Source organism: Schistocerca cancellata, chromosome 9 (genome assembly GCF_023864275.1).
Source record: "Schistocerca cancellata isolate TAMUIC-IGC-003103 chromosome 9, iqSchCanc2.1, whole genome shotgun sequence".
Lineage (NCBI taxonomy): Eukaryota > Metazoa > Arthropoda > Insecta > Orthoptera > Acrididae > Schistocerca > Schistocerca cancellata.
The window spans coordinates 495,635,813-495,659,409 of record NC_064634.1 but is presented as its reverse complement, the minus strand read 5'-3'; the positions used below and the strand labels follow the sequence as shown (position 1 = coordinate 495,659,409).

The 23,597-nt window shown below is 41.2% G+C and overlaps 2 protein-coding genes across 3 annotated transcripts in view; one reads left to right on the top strand and one right to left on the bottom strand.

Moving 5' to 3' along the window:
• The window catches only part of LOC126100913 (splicing factor, arginine/serine-rich 19-like), a 142,443-nt gene extending 128,585 nt beyond the window's left edge, over positions 1-13,858 (bottom strand). The window contains exons 1-2 of one of the 2 annotated variants that reach the window (XM_049911580.1): positions 13,754-13,858; positions 7,031-7,104 (exon numbers count right to left, since the gene is read on the bottom strand). The gene's annotated coding sequence lies outside the window, so the exon portion shown is untranslated. Of the gene's footprint in view, positions 1-7,030; positions 7,105-7,975; positions 8,764-13,753 lie in introns of those variants that run through there. The other variant, XM_049911579.1, reaches the window with a different exon arrangement.
• A 247-nt stretch (positions 13,859-14,105) lies between these two features.
• Positions 14,106-23,597, top strand: part of LOC126100914 (mitochondrial import receptor subunit TOM40 homolog 1-like) — a 43,750-nt gene continuing 34,258 nt past the window's right edge. The window contains exon 1 of the mRNA XM_049911581.1: positions 14,106-14,491. Within this exon, the coding sequence (XP_049767538.1) occupies positions 14,242-14,491 (250 nt within the window). The 5' untranslated portion in view covers positions 14,106-14,241. The remainder of the gene's footprint in view (positions 14,492-23,597) is intronic.

The following is a 23,597-nucleotide window of genomic DNA, read 5'->3' as shown; positions in this document are numbered from 1 at the left end:
AATGAAATCGACAGGAAGTGCAAAATGGCTAAGCAGGGATGGCTAGAGGACAAATGTAAGGATGTAGAGGCTTGTCTCACTAGGGGTAAGATAGATACTGCCTACAGGAAAATTAAAGAGACCTTTGGAGAAAAGAGAACCACTTGCATGAATATCAAGAGCTCAGATGGCAACCCAGTTCTAAGCAAAGAAGGGAAAGCAGAAAGGTGGAAGGAGTATATAGAGGGTTTATACAAGGGCGATGTACTTGAGAACAATATTATGGAAATGGAAGAGGATGTAGATGAAGATGAAATGGGAGATAAGATACTGCGTGAAGAGTTTGACAGAGCACTGAAAGACCTGAGGCAAAACAAGGCCCCGGGAGTAGACAACATTCCATTAGAACTACTGATGGCCTCAGGAGAGCCAGTCATGACAAAACTCTACCATCTGGTGAGCACGATGTATGAGACAGAAGAATATAATAATTCCAATCCCAAAGAAAGCAGGTGTTGACAGATGTGAAAGTTACCGAACTATCAGTTTAATAAGTCACAGCTGCAAAATACTAACGCGAATTCTTTACAGACGAATGGAAAAACTGGTAGAAGCCGACCTCGGGGAAGATCAGTTTGGATTCCGTAGAAATGTTGGAACACGTGAGGCAATACTGACCTTACGACTTATATTGGAAGAAAGATTAAGAAAAGGCAAACCTACATTTCTAGCATTTGTAGACTTAGAGAAAGCTTTTGACAATGTTGACTGGAATACTCTCTTTCAAATTCTGAAGGTGGCAGGGGTAAAATACAGGGAGCGAAAGGCTATTTACAATTTGTACAGAAACCAGATGGCAGTTATAAGAGTCGAGGGGCATGAAAGGGAAGCAGTGGTTGGGAAAGGAGTGAGACAGGGTTGTAGCCTCTCCCCGATGTTATTCAATCTCTATATTGAGCAAGCAGTAAAGGAAACAAAAGAAAAATTCGGAGTAGGTATTAAAATTCATGGAGAAGAAGTAAAAACTTTGAGGTTCGCCGATGACATTGTAATTCTGTCAGAGACAGCAAAGGACTTGGAAGAGCAGTTGAACGGAATGGACAGTGTCTTGAAAGGAGGGTATAAGATGAACATCAACAAAAGCAAAACGAGGATAATGGAATGTAGTCAAATTAAGTCGGGTGATGCTGAGGGAATTAGATTAGGAAATGAGACACTTAAAGTAGTAAAGGAGTTTTGCTATTTAGGGAGTAAAATAACCGATGATGGTCGAAGTAGAGAGGATATAAAATGTAGACTGGCAATGGCAAGGAAAGCGTTTCTCAAGAAGAGAAATTTGTTAACATCGAATATAGATTTAGGTGTCAGGAAGTCGTTTCTGAAAGTATTTGTATGGAGTGTAGCCATGTATGGAAGTGAGACATGGACGATAACTAGTTTGGACAAGAAGAGAATAGAAGCTTTCGAAATGTGGTGCTACAGAAGAATGCTGAAGATAAGGTGGGTAGATCACGTAACTAATGAGGAGGTATTGAATAGGATTGGGGAGAAGAGAAGTTTGTGGCACAACTTGACTAAAAGAAGGGATCGGTTGGTAGGACATGTTCTGAGGCATCGAGGGATCACAAATTTAGCATTGGAGGGCAGCGTGGAGGGTAAAAATCGTAGAGGGAGACCAAGAGATCAATACACTAAGCAGATTCAGAAGGATGTAGGTTGCAGTAGGTACTGGGAGATGAAGAAGCTTGCACAGGATAGAGTAGCATGGAGAGCTGCATCAAACCAGTCTCAGGACTGAAGACCACAACAACAACAACAATATTCTTTTACACAAACAACTAACATTACTGCTGATTAGATGCAATCCTAAACAGAGACAAAAAAATAGTCTGAGAAATCTCAGGTTGTAGGACAATCAATCAATTCTTTGTCACTAAAAGGAAAAACATATTTTGTGTATAAAAGGCAACATAATACAAAACAGTGAAAGTGATTATGAGCACACATCGAAAGATACACATATAGAACAAAGGCTGCAGTTTGTATATGTGGAGTATGTTGAAAATCTGTAGGCTGGCTGAATAGTTCAGGAGATATGAAACATGAGCCTGAGGTGGTCAGACTGTGGGAGGACATTTGAGAAAGTCACGCAAGAAATAAGTAAGTCACCAAGATTCTGAAATACTCACACTGTTGTCATTCTCAACTGTATAAGACTGTTGTAGCTTACACAATCTGAAAAGTCCACCATGAGTAAAACTCAACAAAAACTCCATTTTCATGAAGAACCTCGGCATCAACATGTAGAATTCTCAAGGTAATGCTGTCCAAAAATTAAAAAGTCTGTAGAAATTATGGATGCCAGTGTTAGGCTTCCAATCCCACTCCCTCCCAGTCCCATTGGCCTTGAAGATCAAAAGGGCCTACTTGCAGTTATAATTTGCTTCTTTCCAATTAATGTCTGTGAGCTGCTAACTGTGAACTGTCTCTAGTTGAAAGTCACATTGATGTTTACCCTAATGCAGCTCCTTGGAAGAGGTTTGAGATGACTGAGAAGCCAAACAAAATGATTTCGCATGAAATACAGCAGAGTGAATGTGAATGACTAATTCCTTATCAACAATATTCTGAAAAAGATAGATTGTTACTCAGCATCAAGATGACACAATGAATTGTAGACAGGCACAAGAAGACTTGTGACATACTGAGCTTTCAGCGAAAGCCTCTTCATAAAGGAAACACACACATTCACAAAAGCAAGTACACCTCACGCACACACAACTGTTATCTTCGGCTGCTCCAGCCACAATGCAACTGTGTTGAAAGGAAGCAACTATCCAGAGTGGAGTGGAGAAGGCTGAGGGATAGCAGGGACTAAATGGTGGCAAGACAGGGCACTCATGTGCAGCATCGGGAGGCTGTGGGGGAGACGAAATGGAGAGGACCCGAGTAGGGGGAACAGACTGGCGAGTGTGTTGGCAGAGAACATAGCACAATGACGGTTTGCGGACATGAATGGGAAGGTGGTGATAGGAGAGAGGGGGCAGAAACTGTTGGGTGGAGGGTGTGGAGACAATGGGTTACATTAGGTTGAGGCCGAGATAATTTTGGGAATGGTTACCGTGTTGTAAGGATAACTCCCATCTGCGCAGTTGAGAAAAACTGGTGGTGTAAGGGGGGGGGGGGGGGGGGGGATTCAGATGGCCCAAACTGTGATGCAGCCATTGAATTCAAGCATGTTATGCTCAGCTGCATGTTGTGCTAAAGGTTAGTCTACCTTGCTCTTGGCCACAGTTTGTCAGTAACCATTCATCCTGGAGGGCAGCTGGTTGGTAGTCAATACTGTGGCTGCTTCCAAACCTGGGTCATCTGGATCCTCCACTCTGCTACCAGCTTTTCTGAACTGCACAGATGGGAGGTATCCTTACAACACATTCTCCAGTCCCAAAATTATCCCAGCCTCAATCTGAGATAACCTACAGTCCCCATCTATTTATCAACACACTAACTGATCTTTTCCCTTTCCCTGATCCTCTCCTTTTCTCCTTTGTACAATTCATGTTCACTGATGATCTGGACCTCTGGGCAAGACGTCAACCTTACTCTTCCACAGCCTCAACACTGTCTCACCTATATGCTTTTCGTAGGTCTTCCTCAGCCACGAATGTTAACCACCACCTCTCATATTCCTCCATACAAACTTCCGTCGATATAAACCCCACTAACCGTCAACGGTACTTGCATTTTGATAGTTGTCATACCTCGCATACTAAAATGTATTCCCCATTACATACTAATCACCTGTGGATGGAGCATGCACAGTGATGAGCAATCTGTAGTCCAATAAGCAGAAGTTCTTACTAAGGCCTTCACAGGCAGGAATTACCCCTCAAATTTGGTACACTAACAGATTTCCGGTGCTGAATCTACATATACCCCTAATTCTCTGCCCATCCACATGAACCAAACAAGCACCCACTTCATCATCCAGTGAACTACATTACTATATCCTTCATGAGTGCGTTTACTATTTAGCATTTTGCTCAGAAGTGAAGAACAGCCTACCCACAAATCTTCCAACTCATCCGAAAGCAGTAACCAAAACACAGCCAATCTACAAAATATCCTACACAATCCTTATGCCATAGCTACTCCCAACCCCTTGCCACGAGGGACCCACCCCTGCAAAAGACCCAGGTGCAGGAGCTATTCAATGCATTCACCCAGCATATCATACTCCAGTCCTATCACAGGCAGGGCCCCTACGAAAGCGGCCACAACATATACCAGCTTGGCTGTAAATTCTGCATAGCACTTTATATAGGCACGACCAGCAACCAGCCGTCCACACAAAACAATGGCCATCGCCAGACTGTGGGCAAGAGGTTCTGAGCTTTTCTGACTTACGTAGATGGAAAATTCTCTTGCAACATAGCTTTTGATCTCATAATCCTCCTAGCCTCAATGCCTGCTAGCCCCTGCCCATGAACCTAGTTTCACTCGCCCTGCCGTCACACCCTCCTTTCTATAGTCTCCCCTTCCTCTCCCCCCTCCCTCCCACAAACCCGATCCTCCACATCACTATGCGCTGCACGTAGCTCCCCCTGCCATCACCAGAACAAGCTCTTTGGTGCATATTTCACTCTTGTGCACCAGAGATTTTTCATTACATTATTTATACTGTTTTCTTAGTTTGGTATTATTATAATTCATATCTTTTTGAGCAGCTGGTTTTAGGAAACAGCTGGTGCTCCAGGCGTCTTAAGAAAATGAGCTTTATGCCTACATATTTAGTTGCATCTAAACTGCAGATAAGGGAAATGATTGCTGGAGAAAAATAGTGGCCATCAAATGGAAGAACACAAGAGACATATATATTCATTATAAAAAAGATATATAATGTCATATGGAATCCATAAAAAATAACAGCACAGCCATATGGAAGAGTACCAGTAATGAGGCAGGTGTGAATTTAACAATCTATCAGTTTACTAAGCCATAGTTGTAAAATACTATCACAAACTCTTTACAGAAGTATCAGAAAACAGGTAGAAACTGACCTCAGGGACATCAGTTTGGATTCTCAAGAAATGTGGACACATGTGAGACAGTAACAACCCTACGAATTCTTTTAGAAGGTAGTGTAAGGACAGGCAAACCTATTTTTTCATCATTTTTAGACTTAGAGAAAGTTTTTAACAATGTTGACTGGAATACTCTCTTTGAAATTCTGAAGGTAGAAGTGGTAAAATAGAGGGAGTGAAATCAGTTATAAGAGTCAAGGGGCACAAAAAGGAAGTAATGATCGAGAAGGGAGTGAGACAGGTTTGCAGCCTATCCCCCATGTTATTCAATCTGTTCACTGAGCAAGCAGTAAAGGAAACCAGAGAAAAATTTGAAGCAGTTCAGGGAGAAGAAATATAAACTTTGAGGTTTGCCAATGAAATTGTAATTCTGTCAGAGACAGCTAAGGACATTGAAGAGCAGTTGACCGGAATTGACAGTGTCTTGAAAGATGGACATAAGAAGAACACCAACAAAAGCAAAACAAGGCTAACTGAATTTAGTCATTTAATCAGGCAAACTGAGGGAGTTAGATTAGGAAGTGATAAACTTAAACTAGTAGATGAGTTTTGCTATTTGGGCAGTAAAATAACAGAGGACGGCCGACGTAGAGAGGACGTAAAATGTAGACTGTCAAGAAAAGTGTTTCAGAAGATGAGAAATTTGTTAAAATCAAATATAGATTTAAGAGTCAGGAAGTCTTCTTTGGAAGTACTTGTGTGGAGTGTAGTCATGTACAAAAGTGAAACATGGGCAATAAACACTTTAGACAATAAGAGAATAGAAGCTTTTGAAATGTAGCATTACAGAATAATGTTGAAGGTTAGGTGGGTAGACCACATAACTAATTAGGAGGCACTGAATAGAACTGAGGAGGAAAGAAATTTGTGGCACAACCTGGCTCGAAGAAGAGATGAGTTCATAGGGCACATTCTGAGACATCAAATGATCACCAACTTTGTACTGGAGGAAAGTGTGTGTGTGTGTGGGGGGGGGGGGGGGGGGGGGTAAAAATCATAGACAGACAGAGCCCAAGAGGTGAATACAATAAGCAGATTCAGTAGGATTTAAGTTGCAGTAGTTACTTGGAGATGAAGAGGCTTACACAGAATTGAGTAGCATGGAGAGCTGCAACAAAGCAATTTTCTGACTGAAGATCACATCAACAGAATGGAAAAATTAGTTTCTGACCCTGAAGCTTCTCTGCAAATTTACTGTTATTACAAACATGAAGAGATCTAAGGTAGCCTTTTCTCCAATAGTGTCCGATACAATTTTCATAAGCCATTCAGAAATTTACTGTTGCTTTCAGATTCTTCAGGTTCAAAGGAACTATCAATTACAACTTGTTGGAACAACACTCTGTAGTATTACACTTGCTAACATAGTCGGCTTCTGACTGTTACTTTCAGGAGGAGTTATCATATAGATGGGCAATACAGAGTAAATGAACTTGAAGACAACATTATGGAAATGAAAGAAGAAATAGATGATGACTTGGGAGATATAATACTGAGAGAAGAATTTGACTGCAATGAAATGGCTAGGTGGAAACAAGGTAAATGAAACAAAGACATTACCTAACTACTGAGAGTATTTGGAAAGCTATTACTCTAGCCAATATAAATACGGTACTGGAAAATGTTGGCAGAATGTAAATAACTTAAGATTAAAGGTAACACTCGCCAAAAAGCAGAGGCAGGTAATGGCTGAAAACATGGCTAGTGTCCATGTAATTGGATGAAAAGCATTCACATGTTTTACATCCCTTACTTTCTTGTACAGCAGGTAAAACTGAAGGAAACCCTGACATCAACTAATGAGGGCAGGAATGAAATATCAGTATTAGATACTAACAGTATACGTGACCTAAATTAATGAAACCTCAAAACATCCTTCTTCTGAAGAGAGTAATAAAGAAAGTGTATTTTGTTAATTCAATAGACAAACGATGAAACACATTTCGTTAAAAGGTATATCACTGTACCTGAGAATTACAGCGCACAGCAACGTCAAAGTTTCAGATTCTGGAAATCCTGAGGGGCAGAAAACCACTAAAACCTTGAAAAAAGAAGTAATGTATTAAAATATAATAACACTGGCAACATGACACAATTTTGTTATCTGGGGTACGCTTAATACTACTTTAATAAAAACAACTGTTAGTCCTAAAAGAAACACCAAACACCCACACCACTAATTCCTTTTCGACAACAGAGATATTATAGGAATAGGAAAGACTGCTTACTCAACACAGCAAACTAAAATAAGTAATCTTATTTTATATTCATGAATCCAGATCCTGCCACTTTTTCTATGTAGCTTTTTCAGCATGTTTTGAATTTTAAAATGCAGTTATGCTACGAAATGTCTGCATTATGATGTGTGCTTTTAAGTATATGAAGAAAACAAAGCAAGTCAAAACTGTGACAAAATTTCGAAATACTCAGAAACCAGAGCCCAATAAATGATAACCCCCCACCCCTTCCTACTCACCCATAAAAGAGCAGTTATTACTCTCTACAGATTGGCATACACAAAATACTGACAACTCTATACGAGACAGATGTTTGTTACCACCTTCACATCAATATTTTATGTTGACTTCTATCTTGCAGATAAGAAGATAGTTTGCATGTAATATCTGAAACAATCACAGTAAGTTACAAGGTACTTTTAAGTGTATAACATGAAACTTATTACAAAGTTCACTTGAAAATCAATTACACTTGCATTAGTATTCACATTATAGCCACCAGATAGCACCTTAGAATAATAAAGACAAGAAACTATCTGTACAAACTGTTTTAAATTTATGTTGATTTTAGCAAGTTACAGAGGTCTTACCACTAGATTAAGAAAATGGGAAGACAGCAACTCTTACTATTAATTTCCTAACGTTGGCAGCAGTTACCAATAAATATATTCATACCTCCATACTGGTGTCTGCTGTCGAATTGACCACTTTGCGTTTCAAATGACTGTCAGCGATTTGCTAGTAAACAAAATAACGCGCGGTTCGTTACGTATTCCGATCTCGTCTGTGCACAAATAGTTGCACACACCGAGGCTGCAGAGCACGGAGCTCTGCATCCCGAACACGGCCGACCAGCAACCGCTTGTGCTGGAACCCACCAACCGCGAAACAGCGGAATACCGTATCAATCATCCAGGTCCTCACAGAACTGTGGATGAGAAATGAGTGGGGCCACGGCGGAGGCCAGCCACTCAGACAATTCGGAGAACGCGCCGCGACCGTTTTTTTCGCACCGAAATTTCACTGGTGCCTTAGGGAAAGTTTGCATGTAACTGTTGGCAACAACAACAAAGTATTAATGGCATTTTACAGCTCCTCAAATCTCACATAGCTTCACTGTGCAGAATGTAACACTTTGACTGCTGTCTTTCATGCAATGCTGTTGACCAAGAAATCTGCAAGCACTTCATTTGTGGTTGAAAAAAATGGACCTGATTCCCAATCTACACTACAAGAGTTGAGGAAATGGATATTTACTAAAGATATTGTTTACTGTGGAGAAGATAAATTTGTGATCAGGATGGGAATAATAATTCCACAGCGCACCATGTTTTTACCTCAACTTTTAACACATTTTCGTCACAGAGAGATTTCTACTGTGGCTGCCTCCCAAGTAGCACCATATACAAACAACAACTACCCAACAAACATATGTCATATGTCTGCTTGTGTCTGTATATGTGTGGATGGATATGTGTGTGTGTGCGCGAGTGTATACCCGTCCTTTTTTTTCCCATAAGGTAAGTCTTTCCGCTCCCGGGACTGGAATGACTCCTTACCCTCTCCCTTAAAACCCACATCCTTTCGTCTTTCCCTCTCCTTCCCTCTTTCCTGATGAGGCAACAGTTTGTTGCGAAAGCTTGAATTTTGTGTGTATGTTTGTGTTCGTTTGTGTGTCTGTCGACCTGCCAGCACTTTCATTTGGTAAGTCACATCATCTTTGTTTTTAGGTATATTTTTCCTTCGTGGAATGTTTCCTTCTATTATAACCAACAAACATTTAACATTGATGTGGATTACGTGGTTACATTCATTGAATCAGCTGCTACTTGCACAGTTTGATCATGTCAACAATGGAACTGAAAAGCTGAAAAGCAAAGCACGCAAAGTACAAAAGAAACTAAAACACATATATCTGATTTTTACTGGCTGACAAACTGAGCTAAATTGAGCCAGTACAGAAAGCAATGACTTGCCCCACCACCCACAACTTTAGCTGCTCCCATCTGAAGTTCTTTGTAATGCAGGTTGTTGTTGCAGCACACATTGCTCTAAGTTTTTAGCAGTGTCACTTCTCTCTGGCAAAATTCTTATTTGTTACTGACAAGCCACTACATAGCATAACAATCCTTATTCTTGTTGTGTTACCACTTGGCAACAATTGAATAAAACCACTGTCAACTTAATCATGATTAGCCGCACAATTGCACACAAATGAGGAGAATTTGAAACAATATTATTTGTCAATGGCAGAACAAAAGCTCCTTGACAATTTTTTAAGTTGTAATTGACAATTATTTCAAGAGTTCATAATTTATTGTGTAATACAGATTCTAAAAAAAAACCTGTCTTCTTCAAAGAAATTATCATTGAAGGAAAAATAATTGGGATAAGGAGGAGAGGTAGAAGACGATACGGCAAGCACACAAATATGAATGAAGGTTTATCCTACCAAGAACTAAATGAAACAACAAGATATACACTGTAGCAGAAGGCAAAATTCAGCTGAAACACGTCTTGACAGATTCAGATTTCGTAATGGTCGTACGAACATTTTGTTTGCATATATGCTCATGAGTCATCTAAACACTGCTAGGTCAGATGTGCTCTCACAGTCTTTAAAGACTGATGTGTCACATAATTTAAAATGCACTATGTCCCAGATTTGGTGATTCAGTGTGACTTCTTACACTGCCAAAGCTACAGCTATGTGAGCATCACAAAAATAGAAGAAATGACTGTCATTCAGCAGAAAGCGAGATATGAAATAAAGAATCACAAGTAAATAAAACTTCATTTCTTTCAATGTTTCTCCTTTTTGGCCATGTTTCCATATAAATGTATTAAAATAACTGCATATCTTTAAGACCGACATAAAGTTAGAAACTACCTTTGAATACCATACATCTTGTAACATTTAAACCTGCTGGCCTTAAAGAGGAAGGCTATCATCAACACCTACAATACGGCCAGCTGAAAGGAGTTTATTCCCATTATTCAACAAACACTGCTGTACAAAATTGTAGGATGTAAGGTCCGCCAGTGTACTGCTGTACATCTTGAACTGATCAGGTAGGCTGTGTTGGTGTGTTACTGCACTGCCTGTGAGTTACTGAAATCAATGCACCACGAAAATATCTGGCAGAAGATATCTGGAGGGCTCTACAAAAATTAGAATTGGAGCTTAACCTAAGTATAACTTTTTGCCATTAAGTATGAAAATTACAAACAAGAATGTAATGAAGTGATACATGCAGCTCAATATTCAATGTTTTTGCAATTCAATATTTGTCACTTCATGCATCTGAAAGAAAATATTAATAATTTTTGGACCATTTACGCCTTCACTTTACCTATGGCCCAGTGTGTATATTTTTCTTTGTCCCCCATTAAATCACCCCCCCCCCCCCCAACTATACAACCAAGGATATGGCTCATGCCCCTTTACGCTGAAGATCAAAACGTGCCTTTTAAAGCACAGCTGGCTCACAAATGTCATCTGACATAATGACAAAATTCATCTCATGATAGGAAAAAAATTGCTGTTATGAATATTTTTCTCAGCTGTTTTGTGTGAGCTTAGATAATGGTTTTTCCGTGTTAAATGTCTAAAGCACTGCTTTACATCCATTGGGAAATGGGAGACAACGTAATGTTAGGTGTAGGACAAGTTTGTATAAAGCAAAAGACCAAAAATCACGTATCATTTCATTCTTGATGGATGTAATAACTCGCTTAGGTGTTTGTGTTCAAAAGTAGGTTTTATAATTAGAAAAAATTGGATGTTCCAAAATAAGTGCAATCAGTGGCGTCAGTCACAAAGCAGCCATTATCGTATCAGGGAAAATAAGAAACGCAAATGTATCTTCAGAACTGAAAAATACCACCAATACAATGCTATGAAACTGCCAACATGTGCACCACTTTCCCTAACGACGAGACACCAGCTACGATAACGATTCATGATGAAGTGATGGAGCGGTCCTCTTCCTCTTCCCTGAAGGTGCTGTACATAAGTCAGATGGAAAAACTGGATCCAGAAGGCTGCTCTCACAATGTTGCTGCTGCTGTTCTCCTCCTGTCATCTCATGGTTTGCACAAAGCTGTTTTACTCTAATATATTTAAAACAGATTTACATCTAAAAATTATAAATGGCTTCATTAGAATTTATCTGTCAGTATTTCAATCAGAATACATGAGATCCGCAGAAAAAGATGTCTTTTTCATAATAAATATGAAGCTGGCTACACCAACCAAACCGTAACGATATAGCTAATCTATCATTTAAACTTCCAGAACTACACATTCATTGCAAGTAATAAATTCCAAGAACTTTTTATATACCAAAAAAGTCTTCCTTTTAATCACATTGGCTCTTCAATTTGTCAAGTCAGATCTGTATGGGTAACAAATATAATGAGCCTAAAAAAAGAATTATTTTCAGGTAAAGCAGGATAGCTTTTTGGCAACTGTTTGAAGAGCAAAGCCAATGGACAATATCAAAATGTATGAATTTCAACTACCGTCATATGGTATGTATTTAAATAACAATTCAATTATTCCTCAAAGTCTCAGAGAGAGAGAGAGAGAGAGAGAGAGAGAGAGAGCTTTGAAAATTCATTAAGTGTAAGTTCACAGCAGCTGGGATGCACAAATTAAGCTTGTTTATTTCTCATCTCGAAGTCCTGTACTTGGGAATAATCATAAAGGAATTCAGTATAGTTCAAATGGAAATTACCCATAAAACATACTGAAGTGTCAGATTCTGTGTAAATGAAGTTGGAGATAATAAGTGAAATTAGCTGTATAATTAGTAATGATTAACAGAGAGCAATAGTTTACCTTAAATGTAAATGAAATTACGCAGCAAAGAACTGGAGGAACATTCACAGACTTATTGAGGGGGGGGGGGGGGGGGGGGGGGGGGGGGGGAGACACAACGACGACGACAATAAATGATGAACACAAAAGAAACTCTAAAGAAGAATTTAATGGGGAAAAAAAGAAATATAACAGACACAGGAACAAGGAAGAAGCTTTAGCTGTCAGATGGGCATTCAATTCCAAAAAAGGGAACAGGAACAGCAGGACGCACAATGTGTGTCAGAAAACAAGCTTAGGCAATGTCTGAACGGCAACTACTGCATACACTCAAAGCTGTTGTCATTGTTTTATTTTAGGTGCATGAAAGACAATCATCATCGCCCACACACCAATCAAAGAATTCATGCTTAAAATTATTTATACAGTGCCAGCAGTTTAAAATTTACAAATTATACAAAAGAACAAGTATTCTGCAACTCTTGCAGTGATTAAGAGGGTGGTTTATAAATGACTTCAGATTTATAAGTGTATATTCTGTTTAATAGGACTGATGCACTTGGGTATAAATTTGAACACTGGTTCTTTTGAAAAAGACATTCTCATTGACATTACATGAGACAAAATAACATCTGCCTACCAACAGCTGATGAAGGACTGGTACACACAATATCAATAACACATCGACAGCAAATAATTATGCTAGATGAATAAATTTACGGGAGATAGCATTCAACTTAATTTCTCAAAATAACAGGCAATTCAAAGTGGCAATCTCTAGATGCTTTGTGAACCGTTACACATGAGAAAAACAGGTGTACATTATACTGCAAGCTTCGTATGGGCATTTTGCACATAAGGCTCATTCAAGTGCTGATGTCCAGGTGCAAACCATCTACAGACGTACTGTTTCCCCTTCACTACATATACCATGTTACAAACATGTTAATTTATGGTTTTGACTAATATTTTCGAGTCACCAATTACGAAACTCACTGCCTCGGCCTGTTTTGACAGCCTTAAAATGTAGTTTTCGTCGCAAATAATGAAACTGAAGGTAATTGCTTCTCTCATTAATATCCTGACCGTGAGAAATGTCTGATGGTCCGTAAATAACAGGAGGTAGAGGTGGATCAAAAATACGGAGGCTTGAATGCTTCATATCTCAAATTTTTGTTGCTTCTTCACACTTTTAAAGAATCAAGTTTACATCCAAAAGTAGATTACAACCAAACATACGTCGTCACTATCTGTATGTTAGCATTTTGAGTACCACGATGTTTCCATCATTGTGATGTACATTCCGGGCTTGGCTATAAATTATTTCTATATCCCAAGAAAACACTATACCACGCATTATCTTTCTATCTACTTTGGATACAGTCACGGTGAGCCGCCTTCATATTTACAATATAATGTATAATTAAACAGATTACATTAGCAAGCTGAAGATCAATCACTGATCAGTTTTGTAACAATTTTTATTTTTTCCAAAAAAAAAAAAAAAAACTATGATGCCAGTCAGATTTAAGATTACAAAAGCGTAATTTTCTGACGATCCAATTTGTATCTAAAGCCATTTATATTACAAAAAAACATGTAATACAGACATAAAACATCAAATACACTACATTTCACATTTATACGTTTTTTCCTCTGAGCAAACTGGCGTTGTACATATCTTCACATCACTACTTATCCGACTTTAACCAGCGACGCCTCTCTATCCTCTAACCATTGATTGAGAAGTGAACAGAGATATTAATTGAGCGTTAGAGCACAGTTCACAATTCCGAGCTATATCCCCTAACAGCATCGGAAGAATTGTAATTGCAATTATTTAAAATTCCGTTCTTATGACAGAATATGTGTTAATTTTTAAAATTTTTGTTTTGTTCGTGTTATCTGTGATCTCATTTTCACCAGAGAATACAACAGAGTGTTCAGGAAGAAGATATCAACGACTGAGGTGCAGAAGTGAGGTCTCTTTGGAACTTGTGAATTTTGGATTTGTGGTGTGAAATGTGAATTGTTAGTAGGCGTGTGGGGTAAAGTTGTAATTGATCTGTGGTTGTGGCGTTACTATTGTAAGTAAATACATATCACCGCGTAATTAAAAATGGGTAACTCTATGGCATCACCGGGACCGGCAAGCACACTCACGACGCCACCTCCACCGCCGCCGCAGACGACGGCAGCCCCGACACCACCACCACCGCCACCAACAGTTGGTTTTCCGCCTGCTGCACCAAAAGCAGAAGACATTAGTAGCAGCAAGATCCAACAGATAGGCGAAACAACAGGCACTAGCGACACCAAAGGTCTAGAAAACCCTGGCACTGTTGAAGATCTCCACAAGAAGTGCAAAGGTGTGGATACTAACCTTACTTTTATCCCGCAGATTAAACTGTTTTTCCACAATCGAAAATATGTAACATAATTATATAAACCAAATTGTTACGGTGACTTTACGAAATTACTGCTGGTTATATCAGATGTTGGGATTCAGGACTAGTATGGAAGGACTCGTACGGAACTATCGGCCATTCTGCGCCAAGTGCTCCAAGTTTCGAAGAAAGCAAAAAAAAAAGGCTTGCATGACCAACACTAATTATATGTGCACATTCACACCTGCTTCCGCTAAACAGTAGTAAAGTTTTACTTGCGGCAGCGTAATACATGCAGAGATATAGTCATTTGTTTGATCCCATAGCGCAGCTATCAACAGTGCACACGTGAGTTTTCGGTAACTTTGAGACTTAACACCTTAGGCAATATTTTCTTGAAAGAAACAAAACTAGACCATATTGTACAACTTTTTGCACATTCCTAAACGAAATAATAAAAAAAATATTTCCTGGGCGATTTGCATATGGATAATTTGAAGCAAAGTCGGAAAAAATATTAAGTTTAGCTTTTTATATATCCGGAAGTAATTGCGGGATACACCTGAAACTTTGCACGTAATGGCGTAAACACAAAAGGTATTAGAATATGTAATTTCATCCTCCATCTGTTTTACAGTAGTTTACAAATTGTGACCAAAGTTTACTATTTTTTCTAAAAACCTATATTTCCTTATGGAATGCGAGCTTATAAGGCCCCAAAAAGGAACAAGGTGGAGATGCATTGAAAATGGGCCTATATTCCTCTGGAACTCAGATCAAATCAGACAACTTTTATTGTGTTCTTAAATTATTTAGTATTGTCTGTGGAAGATAATAAAAGTCCTGATGACTAGGAAATGAGCTTTGTTCCTAAAAACTGCAAGTAACGGGTGTTCTTTTTTCTCTCTTTTTTTTGTCTTGCAGCATTTAGCTGTACAAATTTTTATAGAAAAGTGACATGGAGTTAGGAATCCAATAAGAAGATTAGTTTCCTCTGCTTTGTATCTCTAATAATTTGGTGTAATTTTTTGGGTTCTGTCTTATCAAAATTTCTTCTCAAAAATTCCGATTAGTGACATCATTTGGGCTGCAGTATAGTTTTCCTCTTGACATTGTACAGAAAATTAATGAATCTCTAAAAACTCTAGTGGCTTGAATTAAACAAGTGTAGGATCATGAGAGAGTTCTTCTAGCTGTGGCCTCTGACACATGAAATGTATCATCAGCTTAAGATCCCATATAAGGAAACCCTTATCAGGCTTGAGAACCTGTTGTAAAGGAACACACTAGTGGTTGCAATTGGGTGTGGTCACCATGGCGATGAGGATGCTGGTTTTCTCACTTTAAAAGGAACAACCAGCAGTGGTTAACCTACCATGGACTGTCCCAACACCTTTATACAATTTTTCACGTATGCACTAATGTTCCACATTAACTGTAAACTGTGCTAACAAAGTACACTATAACTTAGACAGAAATTAAATTAGTACTTAAGCACCATTACACAATAAAAAGACATACTGACAATTCTCTCTAACATGAGTTGGAATTAAAGACCTGAAAAACACTGCACCATAGTGATTTCACACACCACACCATCATTACATCACTGGTCAAAGCAGAGGGGTGGAATTACACACTTAATTTGACCCAATGAATTCATTCCAAAAGGTCAGACTACTGCGAATTTCATCAAAATGTAAGTAATGTGACAGTGGTGTAAAACCTGCAGGCAATTCTTACAATGTGCACTGCAGCTGTTGTGCAACAGTTTTACTACTGTGATCTCCACTGCCTTGGAATACCCAGTTAAACTGTGAAGTTTATTGTCAATTTTACTCTATAACTCTAGCAGAAAAACAGGCTGAAATATATCAAGGTAAGTTGGGACAAGATTCCCCCCATCCTCTTTAAACTTTATCATGTTATTTGGACTTTAACTTACTTCCCAGTCATATGATTTGTGATATTGCATTCTCCAGAGAGTTCTAAACAAGTTTAGAACGTAATAAAAGATGTCAGATTTAATTTGAGTGCTAGCAGAATGTGGGTCCATTTTACCAACCCTTATACATAAAGTGACCATTTCGTACCGGCTAAAGTAGAGTCAATGGTAGTAAGTCACTGGCAGTTTCATTGGGCTCAGTATAGCTGCTTTGTGTGTCTACCTCGACTGATTGTGTAACCCAGTTTTTGTATATGTCTCTTTGGCAGTGCATCAGCATCATCTTGGCTCTGTAGATCACTATTCTTTCTGAGCACATCTGTTTGAATTTTGCAGTCGAAAGCTGGTAACAGTGCCCAGATGTACTCATTCCACCACTGAATTCCTCGACACCTGCACCGACAATCTCTACTGGACTTTCCTTTTCCGCAGCTGTCCCATGGATCTTATTTTACAAACAAATTTCCTGGTCTGTAGCCTCCTCTTACCCTTCTACCAATACATATCCCACTTCCGAAACACTCGCAGGCAAACTGATGTATGTGACCCGAATGACAATTGCGGGGGGAGGAGGGGGTGCCAAATTCATATTCTTGAGAAGAAAAAAAGCACGTTTCACAAAGCGCCTAGCATCCAGCGCACGTTGGTCTACCGATTACTCATATGATTTTGAAACGCATCCCTGTAAGTTGATTTCTGAATGAATCATAAGTTAACTTTCGAATGCGTGCATAATGTACGTGATGTCTGACAGGGGAATCCTCATCGCATCTAGAAACAAATTTTCCTGCAGGCAAAAGGGGACCGTGTTATACGAGGTGAGCGGAGTAAAGCAGAACGAGTGAACGCCAACCGCTGTCTGATTATGTGGTTGATTAGGTTAGCGAATGATCAGAGTTGTTATAATTACTAGCGAAATCCATAGTCAGACAACCAGAGTGGAAATAAACGACTAACAGGAATAACAGGTAAGAAAGATTACGTATTATCTTCTCGGTGTATCCAAGAAAATGAAATTTTGTCAGAAAATTTTTGGCCTGATCTCTACACTAGTAAGGGCCAGTTGTACAGTCCCCGTCTAGCAGCCGCTTAACTTCTATTCTGGAAGTAGCGCGGAAAGTGCTTTGTACGAACATAACAACGCCTAACCGGAGAATAATCAGGGATAACTAAACCGGTAATTCTGGCAGGGTTAGTGAAGTTAATTTTTGACAAAGGTAGGAATAGTTCCAGAATTAGTCATGAGAAGATTGTTTGTTAGAACGAGGAAGGAGAAGAAACGGGGACATCACATCAATTAGGGAAGAATATGACGATTCCAAATTCATGTAAAAATCTCGTGCTACTACTTTTAGATCTCATGCTCGAGAAACTGGAGCGTATGAATGAAATGGGAAACTATTTTCTAACATTAAACTATTTGCTTGTAGTAGGCCTAATAGGCATTTTATGTTGTTCTTCGTGAATTATATTCTGTCGTGTTATAAAATTGACCATTTGTACCAAAACAGTCTTGTTTATTTGGTGTGTGTTACAATTTCTGCAATGTTAGAAAGGCGTATTTTGTTTTATCTAGCAGTGACAAAATAAACGTAATCAGATCGAGAAACCACACCGGTCTTGGGTACTATTTGTAGTAACAGCTTACACAGTATTAGACAACGATATTTAGATTCTTCATGTAGCAAAGAATAACAGGCAGAAAAATCAACATTATATGTGAAAGCTTTTCTTTTCTTGTAGCAACACTATGTATTTTAATTTAAAACACAAACTTTTACTGTTTGTGTATCCGCGCTACTTAACAGTGATGCTGCTATTAGCGGACTACATCACGTGTCCTACACTCTGAATATCCGCTGTCATCGGCTGGCGGGATCATGTGACATGAGCTATAACTGGCTTACAAAAGCGCATCGCAATCTCGATTACATGGTTCGGCAAGTAACATGCGGTGTTAGATGGAATTCGAATTTATACCTTCATAATACGAACATATACAGCGTACATATTGCTGCACAAAAAAATATTTCCTAAAGGGGTTTTCTTCCCTGAGTTCCGTTTTCTAAAGTGCCAGGAAATTCTAGGCCCTTGCATAAAAACATAACCATTCAAAGAATTGATAAGTTTTACAGTTCTGAGGGAAAATATACTGTCACTTAATAACACGGAAAAAGTGTGTTTTCATCCGGGAGAAAGTGTATTTTTAACCGGGAAAAATCGGGGAATTTTTTTTTCCTTGTCCATGTATACACCCTGATGACACGTGATGAAGCGTAGTACATCATCTCTTGCTGGTAGTCAATCACCAGCAGTCTCTAAGCGTTCACAGGATCAATTCAGCGCACAGAAGTAAGACTCCAAATCGCCCCCCCCCCTCCTACCCCTCCTCTGGCCACACCAGGGGAGGAACGTCAGGCTAAGGATGGCAGCAGTTCTTATTTGCCCCCGGTACCTTGCACGTTCAAGAGCTGATGGTGAATCCTTCATGACGATGAACCCTGTTTTTTGTTTAGCATTTAGAGGACAATGTCAGGGTCAGTCTTGATCAAAACAGCACTCTCTGCCCAATCACGGGTGTTATTCGCATATGACAAGCTTGGGATGTTTCTATAACCATCATGCCCCATAAGAGCTTAAAGGTGGTCAGTGGTATCATATTTAACAGGGACCTTCTTTTTCAGTCTGATGATGAGCTGTGCACCAGTTTAGAGCAGCGAGGTGTACATTTCGTTTGGCATGTCCACCGGGGCCTGAGGGATAATCAGGTTGTCACCTGTGAGTTCATCTTGGCATTCGAGGGTGATACATTTAGGTCAAGGTGATGGTCTACCGCTCTGATGTAAAGCCCTATATCCCTCCCCCAATGTGGTGCTTTAAATGCTGGAAATTCGGCCATATGTCTTCCCACTGTACTTACAGTGTCGCATGTAGAGATTGCGGATGCCCATCGCATCCCAATACTCCATGTGCCCCGCCTCCCATCTGTGTCACCTGTGGAGAACACCATTTGCCTTGCTCGCCTGCATGCAGGATGCTTCAGAAAAAACGAAAATCATGGAGTACAAGATCGTGGACCAACTGACCTACACTGAGGCTAAGAGGAAATTTGAATGCCTACATCCTGTACATATGACATCGTGTTATGCCGCCACTACAACAGTTCTAGCCCCATTAGCTCCTTCAACCCCAGTCACCTCTCAGAGCCAGAAGACTATACCTGCCCCCTTGATGGTGGGGCCACTTCCCTCCCTGTTGCTCCTGCACCACCTACTTCGGGAGCTACGCTCCCACAACCATGGGAGATATCAGTCCCCACTTCTGTGCCAGAGAAGCATAAGTCTTCTTCGGCTCCTCTCGCTAGGAAAAGGTCCCTTGGGTCACTCTCTTCCCAGGTTTATGCTAGTGGGAAAGATGACACACGCCAGTGGCTGAAGAGCCCAAAAGCAGCTGGTCGTAGGGTTTGTACTCATCCTCAGTCCCAGAGACTGAATCAGTGAAGTCCTCACAGCCAGGGAAACTCAAGGAGCAGCGAGAGAAATCCAAAAACAAGATCCCCAAGACCAAGGGAATTGTGGTGGCACCCACACCACTGCTACCTACAAGCTCTGCGCCTGAGGATGAGGTGGAGATTCTGGTGTTTGCTGAGGACCTAGATCTCACCACACCCTCGGACACAATGGATACTGACTGCTCAGGAACTAAGTTTGTGGCAGCAGGTGACCCTGAGGTGTAAACTGCCTCCTTGAGCATTCATGCCTTCCCAGCCTTAAAATCATGTCATCCTCCAGTGGATTGCAACGGTTTTTTCTACTGCTTGGCTGAGCTACAGCACCTTTTAAGCTTTAACCTGCTTTCTGCATTGCCCTCCAGGAAACCTGGTTCCCGGCAATGGGGACCCCTCCCCTCCACTGCTAAAGGGATGTTACAGGAACCGTAGCAATTATAATAGTGTGAGGTGGAGTTTGCATTTATGTCCTAAACTGTCTGTAGTGAAACTGTGCCCCTTCAAACCCCTCTTGAAGCTGTCGCTGTCAGGGTAAGGACAACACAGGAAATAACTCTCTGCAGTGTATATCTTCCTCAAGATGGCGCAGTACCCCGGAGTGTATTAGCTGCACTGATTTATCAACTCCCTAAACCTTTCCTACTTTTGGGAGATTTTAACGCCCATAACCTCTCATGAGGTGGCACTGTGCACATGCAGAGATGTTGAAACTTTAATGTCTCTGTGCGACCTCTGCCTCTTAAATACTGGGGCCGCCACACATCTCAGTGTGGCTCATGGTAGTTGCTCAGCCATTGATTTATCAATTTCTGCTCAGGACTTCTCCCATCTGTCCACTGGAGAGCACATGATAACCTGTGTGGTAGTGACCACTCCCCCCTCTTCCTGTCACTGCCCCGACGTCAGGCACATGGACGCCTGCCCAGATGGGCTTTAAACAAGGCAGACCGGGAAACTTTCACCTCTGGTGTCACCATTGAATCTCCCCCACATGGGAACATCAATGTGATGGTTAGCAGGTGACTACAACAATCATTTCTGCGGCAGAAAATGCGATCCCTTGCTCTTTAGGGTGCCTTTTCCAGATGCCAACACCTGGTTGCTGTCTTCTTTTATTTACGAAAAGCTTATGACATGACCTGGCGACATCATATCCATGCCACATTATACGAGTGAGGTCTCAGAGGCCCGCTCCCAATTTTTATCCAAAATTTCCTGTCGCTTCGTACTTTCCATGTCCAAGTTAGTGCCTCCCACAATTGGCCTCCGTATCCAGGAGAATTAGGTCCCACAGGGCTCTGTATTGAGTGTATCTCTATTTTTAGTGGCTGTTAATGGTCTAGCAGCAGCTGTAGGGCCATCTGTCTCACCTTCTCAGTATGCAGACAACTTCTGTATTTCATACTGCTCCACCGGTACTGGTGTTGCTGTGCGGTGCCTACAGGGAGCCATCCACAAGGCGCAGCCGTGGGCTCTAGCCCGTGGTGTCCAGTTTTTGGCCGCAAAGTTGTGTGTTATGCATTTCTGTCGGCATCATACCATTTATCCGGAAGCAGAACTTTACCTTAATGATGATCCATTCAATGTAGTGTAGACATATAGATTCTTAGGACTGGTTTTCGATGCCCGATTGACCTGGCTTCCTCACCTTCGTCAGCTTAAGCAGAAGTGCTGGCAGTACCTCAATGCCCTCTGCTGCCTGAGCAACACCAGCTGGGGTGCAGATCGCTCTACATGTTGTACCTCTACAGAGCCTTTGTTCAATGCCGCCTTCACTATGGGAGTCTGATTTATGGTTTGGCAGCACCCTCAACGTTCCATTTACTCGACCCAGTGCACCACTGTAGCGTTCTCCTAGCGACAGGAGCTTTTAGGACGAGTCCGGTGACCAGTGTCCTGCTGGAGGCCGAAGTCCCTCCATCGCAGGTTAGGCATGCACAACTGCCGGCCAGTTACGTTGCACACATTTGTAGTTCTCCTGCGCATCTGAATTACCGTCTCCTTTTCCCACCCATGGCAGCTCATCTCCCGCATTGGCAGCCCAGGTCAGGGTTTGCAGTTTGTACCAGATCCCTTCTTTCCGAACTGGAGTCCTTGCCTTTACCACCTATACTTGAGGTCCATTCACGTACACCTCCATGGTGTACACCTAGGCCGCAGCTTCGCTTGGACCTTCCACATGGCCCTAAGGACTCAGTTGACCCCACAGCTCTCTGCTGCCATTTCCTCTCGATCCTTGACATTTACCGAGGCCATGAAGTGGTTTACACAGACAGCTCGATGGCTGGTGATCACGTCAGCTTGCATATGTCCATGGAGGACATATTGAACAGTATTCCTTACCCAATGGCTGCAGCGTTAACACTGCCGAGCTGGTAGCTGTATCTCGTGCTCTGAAGAACATCCGTTCATGCCCTGGGGAGGCGTTTCTTCAGTGTACTGTATCCTTGAGCGGCCTACAAGCTATCAACCTGTGCTACCCTCGTCATCCTTTGGTAGTGACGATCCAGGAGTCCATCTATGCTCTGGAACGGTCCAGTCAGTCAGTGGTGTTTGCCTGGATCCCAGGTCACGTCGGAATCCCAGGCAATGAACTTGCCGACAGGCTGGACAAACGGGCTACGCGGAAACTGCTTATGGAGATAGGCTTCTGTGCAAATGACCTGCGTTCACTTCGACGCCACAAGGTTTTGCGGCTTTGGGAGACGGATTGGCATAACCTCAGTATGCACAGCAGCCTGCTTACCACTAAGGAGACTACAAATGTGTGTAAGACCTCCACACAGGCCTCTCGCGGGGACTCTGTGGTTCTCTGTCGGCCCCGCACTGGCCGTGCTTGGGTGACACAGCACTACCTCCTGCACTGTGATGACCCACCTCAGTGTCGGTGCAGTGCTCGGCTGACAGTGGCCCATATCTTGGTGAGCTGTCCTCCTTTGGCTGCCCTGCTACGGACTCTTCAGTTACGCACTCTTTGTCATTAATTTTAGCTGACAATGTCACATCGGCTAATTTAGTTATACATTTTGTACGTGATGGTGGGTTTTATCATTGTATATAAGTTTTCGCGCATGTCCTTTGTTGCTTTTTGTTTGCTGCTTTAATGCTTTTAGACTGGATGTTTTAATGTGTCGCAGAGTGGCTGGCTTTTCCTTTTTACTGTCGCGGTCGGCCAGCCGTGGTCATCTACTCTCTTGTTCTTATCCTTTCTGGCTGTTTCTTTCTTCTCTCTGCGGTTTTCTTTTCCTGTTTTGTCCATAATAGTGTTGGTTGTCCTGTCATTCTTCTGGTTCTTCCATTCTCCTGTTATTGTGCTGTATGTCTCCTTTCTTTTCTTCTTTCCCTCGTGTAATTATTTTACCAGGAACAAGGACTGGTGATATTGCAGTTTGGTCCCTTCCCTCCTTTTCTTTAAACAAACCAGCCAACTCACTTGTACATCTTCAAATTAAACAAGTACAGAGCTGTGTTCGAGGGCACAACATGTATCAGATTGCTTGGCAGTCTGGATGCCAAGTTGCTGGCGATTGACTGGTGTGCCACTCTGCAATCACACTGTCTGTGGAGCACTATTTAACTCCACAGGAAGTGATTAACAATTGACAGAATACCAACACGCTTCGGCCACGAGTTTC